Source organism: Vombatus ursinus, unplaced genomic scaffold (genome assembly GCF_900497805.2).
Source record: "Vombatus ursinus unplaced genomic scaffold, bare-nosed wombat genome assembly UNPS02015175.1, whole genome shotgun sequence".
Taxonomy (NCBI): Eukaryota; Metazoa; Chordata; class Mammalia; order Diprotodontia; family Vombatidae; genus Vombatus; species Vombatus ursinus.
Genome location: NW_020954953.1, coordinates 17,613,507 through 17,629,391, shown reverse-complemented (window position 1 = coordinate 17,629,391; position 15,885 = coordinate 17,613,507). Strand labels below are relative to the sequence as shown.

General features: G+C 37.2%; 1 protein-coding gene across 1 annotated transcript in view; it reads left to right on the top strand.

Annotated features, from left to right (window-relative positions):
• Positions 1-15,885, top strand: part of LOC114031453 (NADPH oxidase 3-like) — a 101,321-nt gene that overhangs the window by 60,990 nt on the left and 24,446 nt on the right. Inside the window, exon 8 of the mRNA XM_027846513.1 lies at positions 14,264-14,410. Coding sequence (XP_027702314.1) covers positions 14,264-14,410 — 147 coding nt within the window. The remainder of the gene's footprint in view (positions 1-14,263; positions 14,411-15,885) is intronic.

The window sequence follows — 15,885 nt, the reverse complement described above, 5'->3', positions numbered from 1 at the left end:
GCTGTCGAGTAAAATCTAAGAATAAAATGGCATGGCAATACAGAAGGTGTATAACCTTTGTCCTCTGATGCCAGTGTAATGATGCAGTTCAACAATCGCTTCTAGCTCTATTTCACTCAGAATCTACCAAGAACTTACTTAACAAATGTATTGCCCTCACAAATTCTTTTCTTTCTCAGAAATTAAAAAAAAAATAAAATAAAATCCTGAGTTCTCCCTTAACTGCTAAGAATGCTAAACTTCAGAAGGAACTGAAGATGTTGGAAAATACTAAGGACAGTCAAAAGTTTCTTTTGCTATGTTCAAATAGAGTAAGGAGAACAGAATTTCAATGGATGGAAGTTATAGTAAGGCAAATTTTCCTTCAATTTAAGGGAAAAAATTCTATCAATTAGAGTCTTCCCAAAAGGGAATGGGATGTCTTCAAAGAATCAGAGAATTTCAAAATTTGAAGAAACATCAGTGTCCATAAATATCAACCCACATTCCCAAAAGAAACTCCATTAAAACATACTCACTGCATAGGGATCTAACCTTTGTCCAAAGATCTCCAAAGGAGAGAAAAACAAGTCTGTCTTCCAGGGCCTAAGTCTAAGAGAACAAATGGAATCCCTCTTCCACATGGCAACATTTTAGCCCTTGAACATAGCTATCATGTTCCTTCTAAGTCTTTTTTTCCCCTAGGCTAACCATCCTCTAATGCTCATGGGAAATGATCTCAAGGCTTTCACCATTCTGGTTACCCTGTTCAGCTGAGCAATGTCCTTGAACTATAGTGCCCAGAACTGAATGATATGTTCCAGGTGTGGTCTGACCACGGCAGATGACAGAGGGACTGCCACCTCCTTATTCTAGAAGCTATGCTTCTTTTCATGATGTCAAAATTGCATTAGCTTGGGGTGGGGGAAAGTACATCACACTGCTACCTCATTTTGAGTCATACAGTAAGTGACATAACTGAAAATAGCCAATAAAAGGCTCAATTATTAATGTTTTGAGTGTAGGGCACTAGAGGGAGGGGGATACTTTCTTAGGGCAGGGGATTAAAATAGATGACTTGTAAGGACTATTCCATCTCCAAGAGGCTGCAAACTCTAGTGTAAAACACATTGGGTTTTGAGAGCAAAAACCAGGGTTCAAGCAGCAGTTCTGCTACTTACTAACTGTGAAATGGCAAGCCGTTTCTTTCTCTATGACCCTATTACTTCATCTGTAAAATGAAGACTTTGGACTAAATGACCACTTGGTTCCCTTCTAGTTCTAAAATTCTTTTATGTGAACTTTAGTGAAATGATTTATGAAGGAAAATCCCTTTAAAATCATCAAAAGTTTCATGACTATCTTTTTCTCATCAAATTCTTATTCCTTAGCTCAGTTTTAAGCCATCTGTCTACATGTAAAGGTCCTCAGGCTACTGGAATAGCAACAAATCTGACCTTGCTGACAGGTATAAAAAGGCCCCACAAAACTAGTGATGCAAAATTGATACATATATTAATGACACCTTAAAAACAGAATTTTTAGAACTGAAAAGGGAGGAGGATAATGTGTCCTTCATTTTCAGGGCTCTAGGGAAATTTGGTATGGGGTGGGGCCATGTGACAGAGAATGGCTATGGAAATACTAGAGCAACGTGGAAGGGTAGTAGAAATGGAGAACTGCACATTCCTAGAATCATATGTACTCTGTACTCTGTTACAGCTGAAAAGGAAGTTTCGAGATGGTTACATCTAACTATTTTACATTTCTCTAACCATCTGACCATTTTACATTTGCTAAGGAATGCCAGTGTCTGTCCTTTTAACAATTAAACTTGGGAAGAGAATATTTAATTCAATTCAAGTAGACAAGCATTTATTAAATGCATACTATGTACCAGGCACTGTGCTAGCAATTGGGAATGTTGTTCAGTCATTTTCCAGGCATGTCTGACTCTTTGTGACTCCATTTGGATTTTTCTTGGAAAAGATACTGGAGTGGTTTGCCATTTCCTTCTCCAACTCATTTTACAGATGAGGAAACTGAGGCAAGCAGAGTTAAGTGACTTGCCCAGGGTCACACAGGTAGTAAATGTCTGAGGACAGATTTGAACTCATAAAGATGAGTCTTCCTGACCCCAGGCCTGACTCCACTTTATTCACTGTGCCGCCTAACTACCCATAAATGAGAATAGAAAGACAAAAAGGAAATAATTCCTGCCTTCAAAAAGCTTACATTTTATTTGGGGAAAACAATACATGCATTGATATTATAGGCTGACTTGACAAATTTATGCAAAATAAATGCATACTATCTGCAGTGAGAGGAGAGAGACCCTAGTAATAAGGACTAGGGAAGAGGAAAAGCATTGTATAAAAATGAGCACTTGAACTGAGCCTTTACTAGAGGTAGGTTAAGTGATTTGCCCAAGGTCACACACTCAGAAGTCATCAATCTGGGATTAGAATCCATGCATCCTAACACTGTCCAAAAGTTAGTGAAAGTCTAGCTTTGGTTGACCACTACGTGAAAAATTACGCACATAATCTGCTTCATGACAATCTAAAACATTTGGAAAAGTTTATGAAGTACCCCCACCCCCTTTTAAGCAACTTTGTGTTTGTTTGAATACAGCTATCATTAGGCTTATATAACTAATATTTGTCAGGGCCGCCCACGTGCTTTTGCAATATAAATACTATTCCTTCTCCTTAGCTGTCAGCATCTGTATAATTTTAAAAGTTCAGCATAGCAAAAGAAGTACATATTTATCTAACAGTTTCTTCGCAATTATAGATCTGGGCTATAGTTTTCAGTTTGTTCCCTTCCGTAACAAGGAGGGGAATGAAATGATGTGGGGGTTTGGAACTGGAATGTTAAGGCTGGATGCTGGGCTGCAATTAGACTGGATTTTTTTCCCTCCATGTGTAATGCACAGGTTGGAACATAAAAAGGCAGTAATTTCTCCTCACAACAAAGCCTCAACTTTCAAGTCTGAAGTCAGAACCTGTTTCCCAATGCCAGCGTTCTCTCAGGTCTTTATAGCAGCAAATTGCCACCTCCTTCCACTCCCTCGCCCTCCCTGCCACACCACCCTTTAAATCTTCAAAATAAAACACAGGAGAAAATTAAATGGGCTGTCTGCCACCTTCCTGGAGTCTCGTAATAGTACCCTGTATTTGAAGCTGCCCTTGGACTCCTAACTATTTTTTTTTTGGCTGCCCAAAAGGACAGAGTACATGCTAACCAGTAAGGAGCTAATGATGCCTTGCAATGAAGAAAGTGAAATTAAGCTGCCATATTATTGAAAGGACATTTTTAACAGCAGCAAGAAGGGCCAACATTCTTTTTTATGAGAGCAGGGATGGAATGCCGTGCTCCTTTGAGACGAAGGAAAGAAACACAGGTGACTGAAAAGCATAGTGGGAAGCTACAGAAGAGGAGAGGAAAATAAAGGGGTGCAAGTGCCCTGTAGACATTAGAAATTCCTTCAACTCTGGTCTAACATGGGTGATTAATTCTGCTTCACACTCAATTTTTGAAAAGAGCACTTGGAAATAAACTTAGGCCAGTTTACTTACGTGAGCCATCAGGAATGATAAATGAAACGGGGGGAATGGTACACAAAAAGAGAAGAGGTAAAGGGGAGATTACTGATTTAAGTATATTGGATTACTACTTTTTTGAGGTTTCCCAAATACTAAAGACATTTGAGTCACTGGAAGTATGACAGCTAAAAAGAAGTATCATGTTTTCTTTATTTCTCTAACCACATATGTGTGTGCATGTGTGTATTTGCATTTGTATGTATATATGCCATATTCTATGATTTTGTTTTGTTTTTAAAGTGCAATAGATTCTGGGGGAAAAAAAGAGACCATTACATTTCTTCATAAATTATCTTCCTTCATCAGTTTAATAATAGGTAATTGTGATAATGGGTATTTATTTATCACGCATTCCATGGAAAATGGCCTTTGGGTTCCTAACTTAATCGAATAAACAGATAATTCAAATAAAAAAAGGCAGCAGGGGCCAGTGGGAGCCAGGGAAGGAGACCAAGAAAGACAAAAATCCTTGGTCTACTTAAATATATTAATAAAATAAGGGAGGACTTTCTCTCTTTTGTAATGAATGAAAAATGTCTTTAATTTAATCTGTTTGGTCTGAGAAATTATTTATACTCCTTTTCCCTCACACCAGAGCTCTGCCTCCTGCTGGAAGGGATCATCTGTACTAATCATGCGTGCAGTAGCAAATTGAGTTGGTGTGGTCCAGGTTATATTCTCCTCTTTAGAAGATGCATATAATAATACTGTACTTAGCATCTTTCACGGGAGGACCTCAAACCATTTTAGCCTGTACATTATTCCTCACAGTTGCCTCATTAGGGAGGTGGCAAATGTGATTATCTTTAATTAGGATAAACTGAGGCATAGTAAGTCTCACCCCAGGTCATGGAACAAAGCAGCGGTGCAGCTAGAATGTAATCACAGTCAGCAATGTCCAGAGCTTCATATTAAAGCTAATGATTGTGGGCAAAAAAAAGCCAAAAGGACTGAAGACTATTGAGAAAGGCTATGCGAGGTCATACATGCTTAAAGTGAAGAACAACTTTATAATTTTATCTCTTCTAAGAGCCCCCGAAAGAATAAGCTACATCTGGGAGGTTCCGTCCTGTGGACAAGCCTCTTTGCCACAGAGAATTTTAGACCTGCTAAGTTGACCCCAGTCTGTTCTAGCAGAGGTGACCTTTTACATTTCAAAGTACAGGCACTTATAATTTGAAGGGAGCTCATTATACTGAACTTCAAACTTTCAGTAAGGCAGGGCACTAATGTACTTTACTGAACCGGGAAGTTTGGCCTTAAGGGATATGTAAACTAGAAGGGGAGAGTGGAACCTACTGGTACAGCGTGATATTGCAATCTACCTCTATGAGACATTGAAAAGGCTAGACACGGGAAAAGGAAATAATCTGAGATTATAGATTTAAAGATGAAAAAGACCTTAAAGGTCATTTCATCCATCTGCCTCATGTTACCATTGAAGAAACTGAGGTCTGGAAAGGTTAAATGACTTGTCCAGTCACTTGGGCAGGATGTGTCAAACTCAGAATTTTAACCCAGGTCCTCTGACTCCAAATCCAGTCCTTTTCCCACTATACCATTATCCTTGTTGGAGGGTGTTGTAGAGGTGTTTCTTAATCAGGAGTCCCTGGTGACTTGGAAACTCAATGGTTCTGAGATCATGATGTTCCATAATTTGTAGCCATATAGCATCACCCAAATAAGTGGAAATCAATTTGTAAAAGCTAAAATATATGTGTATTTTGGAGTGATCCCTAGCTATGGGGGAAATCCCTGTGGGTATGAGGAAGGGCAGAGAGAAGATCTTGGAATCAAAACAGTTACATTAAACAAACAAACAAAAAAATTATAAGCCAGCTCAGCGGTGCATGAGCTCAATATTATCTAAGTGGAACTGAGAAAGAGCCCATTTGCCTCCCTAACACCAGCCTCAAAAGGTTTGAAGGATCCCCACCCCCAAAATATCTGTGTATCTTCCTTTAAATCTGCCATCAATCAATCATCCAAAATAAGCTTTTGCTAAACTTTTTCAAAGCCTCAGTCTTTATCATCTCCCTAGCTAATGAATTCTATAATATCATTAACCATTGAGTATGAAGATCTCATTTCTTTTATTTATCCTAATTCTTCTTTAAGTCCAATAGTATTCTCCCAAGTTCTAGTAGAACTTTCTGGGGGGAAATTCATGATTTTATAGACTTTGCTTATATCATACTATTGTATATGGAACTTAAATCAATTCAGTAAGGATTTATAGATCACCTGCTATGTGCCAAGTGGTGTGCTTGGTGCCAGAAATAAAAGTCCCTGCCCTCAAAGAGCTTACATAATTTTTTTTGTTTTGTTTTGTTCTGGTAGGAGGGAAGCACAACATGTGCACAAATGAGTAAATAAAAATTAATTTGGGGAGAAACTCTAAAAACTGGAAGAATCAGGAAAAAATATTTTGAACTTCAGATGAACCTTGCAGGAAAGAAACAGATTCCTGCAGACAGAGATAGGATGAAAGGCAAGGGAAGCATTCAAAGTACAGTGTAAAGCCTGTGCAAAGGTTTGAAGATGGGTGGTGTACAGGAAACCACAAATGAGTAAGTTTGCCTGGAATAGAGTATTTTAGGAGAAGAAAAGTTAAATGAATCTGGAAAGAGATCTTAGAGTCAGTTTATGAATAGCTTTAAATGCCAAGCAGAGGAGTTTGTATTCAAGATAAGACTAACTGAATTTGCTTAAGAAGAGGAAAGACATGGTCAGGACTACACTCTAGAAATATCAGTTTGACAATTGAGTACAAGATGGATTGGAGAGAGGAGAAGCTGAATACAGGGAAACAAAATATGAGACTAATGCAATAGTCCAGGTAAGAGGTGATAAACCAGGATATTGCCCATGTAAATGGAAAGGCAGATGTATCATTTTTTGTCTGTCTCCTTAGTGCCAAGTATAGTGCCTTGTACACAGCAACTCTTAAACATAATTGCTGAGTTAAATTTAAATTTTAAATTGTCATTTCCTAGTTGTATGGCCCTGAGCAAGTCACAACCTTTCTGGATCTCAGCTTTCTTATCTGTGAAATTGGGAATAATATCACTACCTAGAGTTGTTGGGAGGACAAATGCATGTATAGTATTTTGTAGACCATTAAGTGCTGTGGAAATGTCAGTGATGAAAAAAGATATCCTTTCAGTTTTCATTTTTCCAGACAAAAAAAAATGCTACTTTTGTTTTGTTTTGTTTTGTTTTGTTTTTTCAGTCCATGCTCACAGAGAGAGATACAGAACCCTTTCTGTATCAGGAGACATTGTGTCTTCCTTGGGATCTAGTGATCAGAATTGTCTTTCAGAACAGGAGCAGGACCTTGTAGCTATTCATTGTGCGTTCTCCTGAGACTGCACTAGCAAAGCCTGAATGAACCACACTACTAAACTTCCTTATATTAGACTTACTGCAGCATATTACAGCATTTTAACCAGGAGTTTGGCGATACATTGGCTCTGGATGAGTGGGTCTCCCCTTGAAAGAGACATGGGCACCATAAAAATAGAGACTCAAAGACAGATGCCAAGAGGAAAGAATTTTTATGGCTTTTCCCCCTCTGCAATTCTAGAGAAACTTCAAGGAAAATTCTTCATTCATTCATTGAACATTCTGTGCCCACAATGTGAAAAAATGTTAGGTATTAGGTAAGATATAAAAATGAAAGGCAAGGTCCCTACCCTCATGGAGTTTTTAATCCAGTAGGGAGTAATAAGGCATATACACAAATAATAATAGTACAAAACAGAATATGATAGGAGAAATATGAACAAAGTATGATGAAAATTGTTGGGAAGGAGAGATCACTTCCAGATGGGAGAGTTCAAAGAAAGCTTCATGGAGAACAAAATTTCTAGCTGGGGATTGAATGATGAATAGGAATTTAAAAGGCTGAGATGGGATAAGGGGACTGGATTCCAGGTGTAGGGAATATCGCAGTCATGGACTCACTGAATTTTAGAGTTGGAAAGAACTTTTGTAGCCATCTGCTAGATGAAGGAACCTCTGCGATAATATACCCAGTAAGTGATCACCCAGCTTCTGCTTCCTAACCTCCAAGGAGGGAGGACCCACCATTTCCTGGGTAACCCATTCTGGTTTTGGATAGCTTAAATGATTGGGAAGTTTTTCTTGACATCAAACCTAAATCTGACTCTTTATAACTTCCAGTCATTACTTTTGGTTCTGCTGCATGGGGCCAAAGGGAAAAAGTCTATTATCTTTTCCAAACAACAGCCCTTCCAATACTTGAACACAAATGACATGCTCAGCTCCCTCAACCAAGTCCCATGTCATGAACTCTGAGAGGCTCTTCACCATCCTGGTTGCCTTGCTCTGGACACAGTTTATCATTGTCCTTCTTAAAGCAGGGTGCCCAAAACTGAACACAATACTTGGTATGGAATCTGACCAGGGCTTAGTACAGTGGGATTATCTCTTTCTGGAAGCTGAGTCCCTCCTAATACATGTGCAAAAGTAGCAGCAGCAAAACACAGAATGCATTCTACTTTGACCACAGTGTAAAGGGCATAGAAAGAACACCATTGAGTAAGATAGGTTAGGATCAGTTTGTGGGGAGTTTTGAATGCCAGGATAAGAAATCTGGACCTTCTTCAGTAAGTAATCACTAAGACAATATTTGACTTCTATAAAATATTGTCCAATAATTCAAATGTTTCCATTTACAAGATGGGTCATTTTAAAGGGCAAAAATTATGTAGGTTCTGTGGAATTCCTCAATTGTATTAATACTCAAATGTATTAATATTGAATTAATTAATATTAATATTGAAAATTATACCCCCAGTGATGGCCTTCTCCCTATTTGATGGTTCTGTGTTAACAATAAAAACAGCTCTTCCTTCCCCTTCACTCCCATCCTCTTAAGAAGTAAGTGGCTTAGTTTCAAAACTAGAGTTTTGTTCAGATATGTTAATTAGTTGATCTCTGGTAAACATTGGTTTCCAGACCATATATAGCTTTGAAGAACTAAATCTAACTTTCACAATAAATATGAAGTAGTAATATCTACAGGAAAGACTGACTGTGTTATCCAAACATATTTTTTAATGGCTCTGAGTCATTTTGCAACAGAGATTCAATGAGTCTGTGATCCCAAATAGAGAGCTGTTATTGTTTGTTGGTAGTTGTTATATATAAACAATAGAAAATAGAATGTTCCAGCTAGACAAAGACCCTTAGAAACCACATAATGCACCGGCCTGATTTTAAAGAAAAGCATACTGGGGACCTTGGGGTAGGGGGAAGGAAGTGCCCAGGATCACAGATTATTCAGAAAAAGACATAACCCTAAGAGACTGATAGGTAGGATAGTTTAAAAGTCTTATAGACTCTGGTTACAAAAGTCAATAGTGCAAAGAAATGGCAGGAACAATGGTCCTAAGGTGGTTTTTCTTATGTAGTTTTCCTGTAATTATTTATTAAAAGATAGTACAGCTCATATTTCCCATTTGCATGAGATGATAGATCAATCTGATATGAAATTCCTAAGGAACTCCTAACAGGAAAACCTGGTTTGTTAGGAAAAGCATGGGAAAGGATCCAGGCCTGGGCAATGTGGCATATATGGACTTTGCAAAGGTCCTTTGAGATAGCTAAGTGTTATTGACAAGTAGGTGGCACAGTGAATAGAGCACTGGGCCTGGAATCAGGAAGAACTGAGTTTGAACTTGGCCTCAGAAACCTACTGGCTGTGTGACCCTAGGCAAGTCACTCAACCCTGTTTGCCTCAGTTTTCTCATCTGTAAAATGAGCCAGAGAGGGAAATTGGAAACCACTCCAGCTTCTTTGTCAAGAAAACTCCAAATGCTGTCATGAAGTCAGATACAACTGAAATGACTGAACAACAATATTGACTTAAGTCCTGTTAAGTGATATCTGGGGTAACCATCAATCCAGAGGGTCTCATTAGCATACAATATGGACCTCTATTTGCACTAAGCCACTATTTTGAGTATTTGAATTATTTTGTGTCTGACCCCAGTTCACATCTCTGGGATTGTTCAGAGAACCCATACACTATGTTCCTTGGTTCTCCAGCTGCAATTGGTATAGCCTGTATTGTAACATCTGATCCCTACTGTGCCAATGTCTGGTGATGATATTAATCAAAGTATTTATGCTAACCCATTATGCTTACTATGAAAAAGCTCAGACCTACATGTACATTAGGTTGTCCCAACTGAAAGCTAGGGGGTTATTAGACTGGTGATAGTTGGGAATGACCCTTAGTCATTTCCTAGTTGATGCCAAAATTTTTGCTACTGAATACTCCAGGGTTCAGGAGTTTGTGGACTTGGGAAAGGGGAGAGGAAGAGAGACAGAAATGGAATGTTGTTACTGTATGTATCCCTTGCCCAATAAATAGCCATTTGGAATCATCAGCAAACAAGTACAAAAAGAATGTTCCTTCTCTTTACTTAAAACTAGAAAGAGCCTATTGGTTCAATTAAACACGGCTGATGCAGGAGGCATACAGTTGTCACTTACAGACTATTACAGAAATAATGAGATATCTAAGGCTCACAGTGACCTGAATCCAGGAAGACTTGAATAAGGCTTCCAAAACACCTGCAGTTCTAAGGAATTAACTTAGAAGATCACAGATATTCATATATAATACAATACATATCATAACATAACATAAAATTATATTTATAAGATCATAATAGGAACTGAACCTAAGATTTCATTGCTATTGGGAAGTCTTGGGTGAGGAAATTAGCCCCTTCCTTCTCTTCCTCACCCCTTTCTATTTTTTCTTCTTCACCTTACTTTCTTCTCCTTTCTACTTTTCCTCCCCCAAATCCTTCTTTCTCCCCTTTGATATAATATAAAGTAATACAATATCATAATATGACATGAAATAATATGGTATGGTATAGTATGATATAATATAACATGATATAATATCATATTTTGTCATATTATATGGTTAAATCACATTTTATATGTTATATCATATTAATTTATTTCATCATAATAATTTATTAATTGCAAATGGTACACAAAAATACTATGAAATCACTGGAAAATATTGAAAATATCGATAAGAAATAGGCCAGCCCTCAAGAAGCTTATTATTTAGTAAGAGGATACGACATAAGCACATACAGCTGTAATAAAAACAATAATGGCTAACATTTATGTATCACATACTACCTGCCAGGTACTATGCTAAGCACTTTATAATTATTATCTCATTTGATCCTCACAATAACCATGGGAGTTAGATATTATTATTTTCTTCATTTTACAGATGAAGATACTGAGGTAAGCAGAAGTTAAGTGAAATTCCCAGGGTTACACTGCTTATAAGTGTCTGAAGTCACATTTGAACTCAGATCTTCCTGATTCCAGAAGCGCCTGCCTAGTTGTTCCACAATAATTATATGATATAATCATTTAGTAAGTCAAAAAACAAATTACTGTGTGAGGGTGGAAGGCTTGGATTGTCACCCACCAGGGTAATCAGGGAAGACTTCCAATAGGAGGTAGCATTTGAATCTGTAGTTTTGAAATACCTACACTAAGAATCCAATTTCTATGGAGTCATTCCTTTGAAATGTCAATGTCCCTCATTATTTTACTGATATTTTACTGATACTAATTTTAGATTAGCAGTCTACTCTTCCATATGCATACCAAATATCTCTGAACTGTGATGTCACTGAATTCTTTTGGTTTTTTTTACCTACAGATCAGATTTTGTGTTTATTAAAAAAAATTGGAGTTTAAAAGTCACAGATCACAGATTTATGTATACACATACATATGTCCTCAATCCATTATTGGTGGAGCATTATACAGGACAAAATGTGGAGGTATTATAAAACAATTATCCCTCTTCAGACTTGGCTTTGCCTATCCACTGAAGAGATTTAAAAGAATCAAAAAAATACCCTTTTCCTACATCCAACTTTTCCTTTCCTGCCTGAAGCACTTCTGCTGAGTCTGTTCAATTTTTTCCATTGCCTCTTGAACTGAACAAGCTCAAACATCACCCAGACGGCTTTGCATCACTTATTTACAGAAGAAGAAACAGGAAGCTATTGCAAGGAGGCAAAGAAAATAAAAAGGGTTGGAGGACCCTAGGGACACACACACACACACACACACACACACACACACACACACACACACAATGGTTAAGCCACAAAAAAATAAAAATTAATTCTATTTGGGAGAAAAAAGTTGATATGACTTAATATCTTGGAAGAGCTGCAGTATTTTTTAAGTAAAGAAGATTAGGACAGTATTTGAAGTGTTTACGTCTCTTGGCTCATTCTTAGTATCATAGGATTCAAAGCTGAAAGAAACTTTAGAGATCATTTGGTCCAACCCTTTCATTTTTCACACAACGAAAAGAGAAGCTCAAAAAAAGTAATTAGAGGAAGTTGCAGAAGTATCTGGAGGCAACATCAAGATTTGAATTCAGGTCTTCTGACTCCAAATTTGGTGCTCTTTTCACTATACCCAAGGGTTCTTTCTATTTTATTGGTGCTATATAAAGCAATGGTTCAACTTGCCATTCTAGACTTTCTTTCTTTAGATTTAAAAAATCATTCCTCCCAACTTCCTTTTAAATGTTTTTATTTACTTATTTTATAAGCATTTATTTATATCTCTGTCCCTTTCCTCCCCACTAAACATTTTTAGAAAAGAAATAATAGGAACAGCTAGGTGGCACAGAGGATAGAGCACCAGTTCTGCATTCAGGAGGACCTGAGTTCAAATCCTGCCCCAGACACTTACTAGCTAGCTGTGTGACCCCGGGCAAGTCACTTAGCCCCCATTGTCTCAAAAAATATGTAAAACCCTTATAACAAATAGCACAATCCAGCAAATTAAATTCTCACATTGACTATGTCCAATTCTACATTTTAAATCCATCACCTCTCTTACAGCAGGTAAGAGCTGTGTTTCATTTTCAGTGCTCTGGACACTTGGTTTATCATCATATTAATTATCATTCTAAAGTGTTTTAAAGATGTCTATCTCTAAGAAGTTTTCATTTTATAAATTGTTCTACTACTTTTCTTCACTTCTATTTGCATCAGTTCATAGGGTCTCACTAGTTTCCTTTCAAACTGTTTCACCATTTCATTTCACCATTTCATCATCTTACAGCAAAATAATATTTTATTACATTCTTATGCCATAATTTATTTAGCTTTTCTCTAATAGGAGGGCACTTAGTTTCTAGTTGGAGCTGTATTAGAAAAACCTAGACTTAATTTCTTTTAAAAATTACACCCTCTACAGAGTGAAAAAATAAAGAATAATAATTCACAAAGTGATGACCATTGTGTATAAGATAAAATGCCACCATAAACAGGGTGTCAGCTAACATAATAAAACTTGCGAAAAAGAGAGCACCTGAGTGAGCATTTCATACACTTAATATTGGAGTTATTTTCTGCTTCTACTGAGGGCAAAACCAAAAAGAAATGAAACTACATTCTAATGGGTGTGACTAGGTTTGACACTGATCTAAAAGAATGTCATTTCTTTTATCAAGAAAGGATATAATAGCTAAGTCTTCTCCAGATATTTTTAAGATAAAGAGTAGTTTATATTATATAGGGCTCTACAATTACAAAGTAACTTCACATAATTTGAGCTTTACAATCCCAGCACAGTCTTATCATCTGAATTTTACAAATGAGAAAACTGAGGCTCCAAGTGGCTAAGTGACTAACCCAGAGTCAGAACTCAGAGCTGTCTTCTTACTTCAAGTCCAGGGATCCTCCAATCCCAAAATGTTGATACTGAAAAGATAGGCACCTGAGCCAAGAGAAAGTGTACGTATAAAGGAGATGGGGAAGGGAATCAATATCTCAGTGTCTCTTTAGGCTGTGCTCATCTGAAACTAATAACAAAAAAACTAAACATTTACTTCAGCAAATTGATGCTACATTTTGTTCCAGGGCATTTACTGAACAGAGAGGTTTTGCCTACAGTTTTAAAAAAAATAGCAAAAAGAAAAAAGAAAAAAGAAAAACCTTTCCACGATGAGAGTTGCATTATGGCAGTAGACATGCATGCACATACACCACCCACTAGATTTCATGGATGCTGATTATGTCTGGCTAAGGGGAAAATGCAGCCCATTGAGGCTCGCAGCTGCAATTATCATAACCTCTGCTCTCTCAGGGATCTGGCTGGTGAAGTGGATTAATACACAAGCTGTAGGGATTCTTTGGAGCACTGAGTTCAAATCCTGAGCTTAAGTCATAAGTAAAGATGAAGGTAGTCAGTGTAATGCTTTATCCCCATCTGGGAACATTGCAAAGCCATTGCATAGTTTGTTATGATTATTAATCTTTGTTCAGGAAAAGCACAGGATTGAATTTAGTGAATTGATCCTCATGTAGAGACCTTAGTAAAAGCCCAAATCCTAGGCATTCCTTGAATTCATTCTTGGCTTTTTCAAAGGAAAAGTATTTTTTTTTTCTAAAGGCATTCAGACACACTGAGATTGTTTCTACATTGGCACAGAGAAGCATATTATTTTCAAAACATCCCAATGTGGACTAAATGTGAACAGAAGGATATGTTTGCTGCTACAGGCATAGATAATTACTAAGAGCATTATGAAAAGACTTCCCTGTCCAATTCCCTGCCTTTTTTCCTGACAGGTTTATTTCTACTGGATTTGCAGAGCTCCGTGTGCCTTTGAGTGGTTTGCTGATCTTTTGTTTTTGCTGGAAACTCAGATGACTGAGAAGGGGAAAACCAATTTTCTGAGTTATCATATATTTCTTACTGGATGGGATGAAAATCAGGTATTAATGAAACCCTGAAACCAGTGGTGTGCTGGTAAATATTTAATAACCAGTTCTCTGGGGGGGAAATGAACACAAAGTTTTAAGTTTAATCTCCATTATTAACATTTTCTTCAACACTTTTTCGAGTCTGGACAATCAACAAAATAACAAATCAAACCCTGATTTGTAGTGTTTGCCTATTTCCAACGTGTAAGCACTCACATTGAAAATTTAATAAATGGGGCGAGGTGGTTTGAGCTGACTCCAGTACACTCCTACCTGAAACTGAGTATGCCTACTTGATTTTCTTGATAATCTAAAAAAAAAAAAAGAAATATACAGAGAGATAATATGGCAAAAAAGTAGAGAGCCACAGACTTAGGTTCAAATTCTGCATCTTACACATATTGGCTGCATGACTCTGGGCAAGACACCTCTCAATTGTTCATTTGTGTCCAACTCTTCATGATCCTGTGGACCACAGCATGTCAATACTGTCCATAAGTTTTCTTGGCAAAGATACCAGAGTGGTTTGCCACTTTCTTCTTCAGGGGATTAAGGCAAACAGAGGTTAAGCGATTTGCCCAGGGTCACACAGCTAGTAAGTGTCTGAGGCCAGGTGTGAACTCAGGTCTTCCTGACTCCAGGTTCAGTACTCTATCCACTGAGCTACCTAGCTATCTTCAACCTTTCAGTACTTCAAGCAACTCTCTAAGATGAGAAGCTGAAGAACAGATGCTCATCTGCCTTGGTGGAGGTCATTAGGATAAAATGACAGTTCCAGACAAAGCATGACTGTATCGGCATAATTATCTGAAGACATTAAAAGATAATTGCCATTTTTTTAAAAGAAGAGAGAAACACAAGGTAGGTGATAAGAGAAACACTAGAACTATGAGAATTCTACAGTTTACAACTCACATTGCTTAGAAATAGGAAAAAGTAAAGGAAGATTACAGAAAACACTCCCCAAGAAGAAAAATGTTGCTCAATGCAGTAGCGACTTTGGTAACATGGGATCAAATTTATCACATGAGGTTACATTGTTCACTTCAAGAAACACACTGGACCCTATGTTCCTAATGGACTGTTGCCAATTTTCTAAGCACCTTTTGAGAGCATAGCAATAACTATATAGTTATAGGAAGCTAACTATATAGATTTCAGTGGGAAACTCCCAAAGGCTTACCTTCTAAGATATGTATTGCAAACTGTGAGAGCTTCAACAAAGAATAATTAAAAGCACTCAATTAATTGAAAAGTCTATTGAGGATTCTCTCTTTTTAGAATTCTTATAAATTGTATGTGTTAATAATCTTTAAAAAAAAAAAGGAAGGTAAATTCTGTGTTGTATATATTTGTAAAGTGCTAGGTCTTGATTTTTACTAAACAGGATAGATGCCAAAAGATGATATAAGGTTTTATTTCAATAATGGTCTTTTAGTGTTGGTAATGCTGAATAAGGAATATTATATCATAAAACTTTGGTTTTT